This window comes from Poeciliopsis prolifica, unplaced genomic scaffold (genome assembly GCF_027474105.1).
Source record: "Poeciliopsis prolifica strain line A6 unplaced genomic scaffold, Auburn_PproV2 SCAFFOLD112, whole genome shotgun sequence".
NCBI classification, from domain to species: domain Eukaryota; kingdom Metazoa; phylum Chordata; class Actinopteri; order Cyprinodontiformes; family Poeciliidae; genus Poeciliopsis; species Poeciliopsis prolifica.
In genome coordinates, this window is record NW_026562487.1 from 681665 (window position 1) to 688120 (window position 6456).

The 6456-nt window shown below is 41.0% G+C and overlaps 1 protein-coding gene across 1 annotated transcript; it reads left to right on the plus strand.

Moving 5' to 3' along the window:
• The first annotated feature begins 2013 nt into the window (after positions 1 to 2013).
• Positions 2014 to 6162, plus strand: LOC129354559 (stomatin-like protein 2, mitochondrial). Its single transcript, XM_055024021.1, has 10 exons — positions 2014 to 2190; positions 3065 to 3198; positions 3598 to 3697; positions 3791 to 3849; positions 3914 to 4015; positions 4104 to 4238; positions 4866 to 5010; positions 5082 to 5161; positions 5274 to 5402; positions 5478 to 6162. The coding sequence occupies exons 2-10, from the start codon at positions 3115 to 3117 to the stop codon at positions 5598 to 5600; spliced, it is 957 nt and encodes a 318-aa protein (XP_054879996.1). The 5' UTR covers positions 2014 to 2190; positions 3065 to 3114; the 3' UTR covers positions 5601 to 6162.
• Positions 6163 to 6456: the final 294 nt, after the last annotated feature.

A 6456-nucleotide genomic window follows, 5' to 3' on the forward strand; every position in this document is an offset into this window, starting at 1 on the left:
CGTGAAACTAAGGCACTTTTAGCACGCCACTTCAAAAGAAATACAAACTGAAGCTGAAATACTTTAAGATACAATATTATTTGTGTATTTCACTTATTACATCAAACCTGTATGAAACAAATAATAGATTTATAGGATTGTGGCACTTTTTGTGCTCGATACAATCACTTAATTTTGAAGTGACTCTGCGGGGGGACGATCATTTTCCACCATTAGTCACAGGAAACTCCTTTAAAGTCGATGTGAAGAGTAAAGACCTACCTCTGACACACAGTAACGACATGACAAAGCGCTTCCAGCGACCAGCAGCAGGTAGTTTCACAGTTTGAAGCTCTCAGTGGAGATTTACTTTCACTCAGGTAACATAACAAAATCCGTTAAAATGCTCTCAAAGCTCCAATAAAATCCGTTTTTCGACGCTCGCAGGTTTCTGGCGGGTACCGGACGGGGAGTAAAGAGCAGCTGCTCCCCGCTGAGTCCACGCCATTATTAAAACTCTCATCCCAGCTTTCCACTCGGATGGAAAAGCCCGACAGAGCGCCTGAAAGGAGGAGGAGAGGACACCTGTTACTGGCGTCACAGCGGACCAATCAGAGGGGGCGCTGCGGCTGGAGGGCGGGGCGTCTTTGAACTTCCACCAATCGGGGAAGAGAGAGAGGGAGGAGAGAACAGGTGACGCTTTCCTGACCTAACAATGAAATAACCCACATTAAAATTAATCTTTTTTTTTTTATTAGTTTGCTTTTGGTCCAGTTCTTCAAGAGATTTATATATATTATTTTTATATTTTTGTCATATTTTTAAATTAAATCAAAATAAACCTTTCCTATTGTAGGCCAATTAGGATTGACACTATAGTTTATTGAAAACCAACTTCCTTGTGACACCATGAAGGAAAAAAAATGAAAAAAATTGACAAAAGATGCAGAAAAAGAGAAAATTCTGAAGTTGATCGTTACATTAGGAGAAAAGCAGAGCAGCATCCTCTCACTCTGAAGTCCAGTTGTGGAAGCATCATGATGTGAGGAAGTTCTGCTGCAGGAAGAGGGACTGGTGCGCTTCACAACAAGGATCCATTGTAAGAAAAGAATACTATGTGGAAATACAGAAGCAAGATCTAAAGACATCAGTCAGGAAGCTAAAGTTTTGGGGGAAATTGGTTTTGTAAATGACTGTAAAAATGGCTTAAAGAAAAGTAAGGCAGCTTTCCTAATGGCCATCAGTCAGAGAAGTAAACTTTTATGAATATGCATACAGGCTTTTAGAAAAGATTAAAAGTTCTATTTATTTTTTTAAAATCATTTTGGCATTTTGCAAAAAATGAAAAATTGTTGGAATTCAAAACTGATCTAAATATTAAATATTAAGTAATTTAGTATCTGACAGGGAAGGAAAACAAGGAGTTTATTGAATTAATTATTCAATTAACAAACAGCACCCCCTAGTGAGACTATTTTGTCATTACATTTGTACAAAATCAAAATGAGAAAAAATATTTTTAATCAGAGTTCAAAATTACTAATACACAGTGATGCAATTAGTTATTTCTCTATATTCATGGTATTGCAACACACAGGGAAATAGCAATAAATTTCTTTATTTTAATATTTTTGCAGTTATAATCAGACAGTTTGCTAGAGGTACTGTTTTGTTTTACTTCCTATTATTATATTTCACCTTACAAAAATTTTATCCTACTACTACTAATAATAATAAGATTCATTATTTTATGAAAAAATATTTGTTTTTAAAGTTATTTCATTTGTTGACATTCAGGACACATTTGTTTTAATAAAAGCAAAAATAATGATTTACAGCGACAGGGAAACAAAAACAAGTATAGTTTTAAAAAAAAAGTTTTAGTAGATGTTTTCTCTGCACGTTAAACTGAAAACGAGCAAAAAGGAAACAGAAAACCCACTTTCCCTTCACGGCATTAAAAAAGAGTCCCATTATTTATCACAGCGGAACTAATGTTCCCCGCGTTTCCAGCGTAAGCGGACTTTCCAGAACTGCACCACTGATGTAACTTTCATTTCCTCCGACAAGAGGGTCATTCACATGAGCCGTGAGCTCGTTTACAGACCGGCGTACAAAGCTGGAGCCATCAAAGTAGTAGCTAACAACTACATTTAATAAATAAGCAGAATGTTACGGACGCTGTGTCGGAAAGGCGGCGCCATTTTGCAGGTCGGTTCTCTTCGGCTTGTTAGCTCGTGCCATCAGACGTCATTCAGCGCGTGGACGTCAGTTAAAATTAAACCAAATGTTTTCTCTACACCAAGCTAGTCTAAACATAAAATAATGGCTGATTTTATTTATTTTTCGAGTCAAAATTATTTTATTGCAAGCGGTTTTGGTTATTGTATTTATTTACCGCTAATACGTCTAAAAATTGTTTTTATTGCGTTGCGCTTGATGGAAGTTTGACCGAATTGTCTCACCTGTGAGACAGGAGCGTCCATACACACCTGAGACCAGATATTTACAATATGTCATGATATCAGTCAATTAGCATTTTCCTAATGAAAACCACTTGCCTTAAATATGAAGTTTACACACATTTATTTGCTAAAACACCCTGAAAACATGGCGCTGCTGGCAGCTAGCACCTGCTATGGCTTCAAATGATCTCCTTTATTTTAACATGGATCCATAATATAGAGAATCACTGGAGTGGATTATGTTGCTAAATGATTCTTTGTGTCAGAAATTCAGATAAAAAGTGGTGACATCATTTATTTATTTATGATTTATTTCTGTTTTTAATGTTGACTAAATGCCTCTAGGAAATGAAGCAAAGGAGGAAAATAGATTTGGTTAATGGAGCCATGGCAACCAGAACAAAAGAGCAACAACAGAGAGAGGAGAATTAAAACGGAAAAAGAAAATATTAGACTATATAACTGATAATCACAGCATTTATATTGCAGATTATAATTACAGTAATCTGCTGTAATAATTTACTCAGATTTCGCTGGGACTAGTAAATTAATGAGACACCTGATCTGTGTGTGTGTGTGTGTGTGTGTGTGTGTGTGTGTGTGTGTGTGTCCGTCTGCAGCAGAGCCAGCGGTTCGGGCCGTCCAGCAGCGCTGGGCCTCCAGTCTGCCCATGAACACGGTGGTTCTGTTCGTCCCCCAGCAGGAGGCCTGGGTGGTGGAGAGGATGGGCCGCTACCACCGCATCCTGGAGCCCGTAAGAACCGCCCGTAACCATGTTTACGCTCCCAGCTGGACCCACGCGGCAGCTAAACTGGATCAGATGCGATTAGTTTAATATTCCAGATTATATTCCTAGTCCTACTTCCTAAATGTTGTTTGTCTTTCTTCCTTTCTTTCTTGTTCTTTTGTTTCTTTGTTTCCTTTTTGTTCTTTGCTTCCTGCCATGTCTTCTTCCTCTCCTTTCCTTCCTCGGTTCTTCTCTTCCTGTTTCCGTCTCTCTTTTGATAAATTTGTAGTTTAACCAGAAACTATCAGTATTTTTTTAGTTTTCTGACTGAATCGTTTATCACGTCTCCGTAAATCTCTAGAGATTGCGACCTTTGACCCATCCCTCCATGTCCTTTACCTTTTCTCTCTCTGTTTTCCCCTCCAGGGTCTGAACTTCCTCATCCCGGTGCTGGACAGAGTCCGCTACGTGCAGAGCCTGAAGGAGATTGTGATCGACGTCCCGGAGCAATCCGCCGTCTCTCTGGGTGAGCGTCACTTCAAAATAAAAGCTTCTAACCACCTTTACGCTCCCATCACTTCAAATTAAAAGCATCCGTCTTCATTTCTCACCCGCCTAGATAACGTCACGCTGCAGATCGACGGAGTGCTCTACCTGCGGATCCTGGACCCGTTTAAGGTACGGCGCAGGCCGTTGGCGGCCATCTTAATGTGATCTTAAAGTGACGGCGTGCTGCTTTCAGGCCAGCTACGGCGTGGAGGACCCGGAGTACGCCGTCACGCAGCTCGCCCAGACCACCATGCGCTCTGAGCTGGGGAAGCTGACCCTGGACAAGGTTTTCCGGGTAAATCCCAGCAGCAGCGTCTGTCGTCCCTCCAGGTGTTTATTTCTCTGGAGAGTTTTAATCGCCATCCGTCCGTTTGATCCAACAGGAGCGAGAGTCGCTGAACTCCAACATCGTCCACTCCATCAACCAGGCGTCGGACGAGTGGGGGATCCGCTGCCTCCGCTACGAAATCAAAGACATCAGCGTCCCGCCGCGGGTCAAAGAGTCCATGCAGATGCAGGTGGGAGTCATGAACCGGGTCGCATTATGAACGTTTTTATACTTTTATAGTTTCTACTGCCTCTGAAATCAGCCAGAGCGCTAATATAAACACCCAGCTGTTTATTTGACAACAAGTTCATGTTGTTGCCTGGAAAATGAGCCATTTTAAAAACCTACTGAATGTTAATTCTGAGGCTGATTTAACAAACATGTTTTAATGTCCTGTAGACTGGAGGAGTCCGAAGGGCGGAACAGGAGGGCAAATAATCTCAATAACTTTATAGAGAAAACTTTTCTGATTTTCAAAACTGAAAAAACTCCCAGAGATTCAGAAATTTTCTTGAAAAATGTTAGAATTTTTTTAAGTTTGAAAATGTAAAAATTTCTATCCTTTGAAATTGAAACCTTTCTAAGTTTTTTTTTTTCTAGAAAATTTTTGAGATTAATATAAAATTTTTAGTAGAAATTAGCTCCTTTTTTCTATCTGCTGCAGCCCTAATATGCATCTACGTGGCACAAATCAGTGGTTTTGATTGCAACCTGTTTACAACCTGTGAAATCTTACACCTTTATGCAATATTACCTCTAATGCTTTAGCTGCACAACAATCACAGAAACACCATTTAATGTCACTAACTGTGTGAAGGTGGAGGCTGAGCGTAAGAAGAGAGCCACGGTTCTGGAGTCTGAAGGGACCCGGGAGTCGGCCATCAACGTGGCTGAGGGCCGGAAACAAGCTCAGATTCTGGCGTCGGAGGGAGAGAAGGCAGAGCAGATCAACAAAGCAGCTGGTGGGTCTGGATTCCGTCTGGTTATTGGGTAAAATGTTCCTGTTATCTGAGGCTGGAGTTGTTTCCTGCAGGTGAAGCCCAGGCCGTGTTAGCCAAAGCTGAGGCTAAAGCTAAAGCTATCCGGCTGCTGTCTGACGCGCTAACGGAGCAGGTGAGTCAAAGTGTTTTGACTTTAGTCTCAGACATTTTATTTTAATCTTTGAATTATTATATCATATTAATTTCTGATAAATGTAGTGAAAATAAACTTTTTGTTTGTTCAGAACGGCAACGCGGCGGCGTCCCTCACCGTGGCTGAGCAGTACGTCTTGGCGTTCTCCAACCTGGCCAAGCAGACCAACACCGTCCTGCTGCCGTCCAACACCGGCGACGTCACCGGGATGGTCACTCAGGTCCGTATCCAGCGCCGCCCGCAGCATCCGTCTGGCTGCTAACGGTTACCGACTCGTTTCGTTCGCTGTGTCCAGGCGATGACCATCTACAGCCAGCTGGCGAAGACGACTCCTGCAGGATCATCGGCGGCGGCGGCGGACAAGAAGGCGGAGCTTCCTGACAGTTCGGCGTCACCAGAGGAGCAGAGGACTCAGTGAAGGAAGTCGGGGTGTTTGACCCAGAAAGCCATGAAGCGGATCCGGTGGAGGCGGCTCTGCTGACCGAACAGTTCCCTCCGACCCGACGGGACTGGGAGGGGAACCGAACCCAGTCGGACCTCCGGATCAGATCTCCAGTTAGTCGATCCTCACAGACTGTTTATGTTCAACTGACTTCAGCCTCCAGGACAGAAATGTTGTCTCATATGTAAATGCAGAAAACTCGTGTTTGTTTTTCTTTATACAGCGTCGCACACAATTATTGACACCCTGAATAAAGATGCATCAAAAAACTTTGAATAAATTTAATGTTTTATTGCAGTAACAGATTTTTTTTTACCTTCCTTGTCGTCCTGACGCCGTAGTGGGAAAATAAAGCAGCGTTTTGTTGCTCTGATTATGGGAAATTTCTGGAGATCAACGTGAATCTGCCTTCACTGAATGGCATGTTCTCTTCTCTTTCCCACTTTGAAGACTGGCTGAATGGAAACTTTTGCCATCAAGTTGAAATTTCTTGAGCGACAACATGTACTTCTTTCAAAATAAAACAGTCAAAAATAAATGTTTTTTTCGTTTCTTTGAAGAAAAATATTTTATTTTGTACTAACAGCAATTTAGTGCCTAATTACATATTTACTGTATTTTAATTAGTGAGCAAAGTATTTAGTTTGATGCTTAATATATAGGTAACAGCTTTATAATTATGTTTCTAATGTTAGAATTAACTTGTATTCATATATTTTAAATATTAAATCAAATGTTACCCAATATTTTGGTCTTTATACCAAATACATTTCTACTTGAGGCGTTTCTTGGATGGCTACTTTTTATTTTTATTAACAGATTAATTATATGC

Coding starts and splice junctions, on each gene's coding strand:
- LOC129354559 (XM_055024021.1), top strand. CDS start 3,115: ATGAACACGGTGGTTCTGTTCGTCCCCCAGCAGGAGGCCTGGGTGGTG. Junction 3,698..3,790: donor GCAATCCGCCGTCTCTCTGG/GTGAGCGTCACT, acceptor TCACCCGCCTAG/ATAACGTCACGCTGCAGATC. Junction 3,850..3,913: donor GGATCCTGGACCCGTTTAAG/GTACGGCGCAGG, acceptor TGCTGCTTTCAG/GCCAGCTACGGCGTGGAGGA.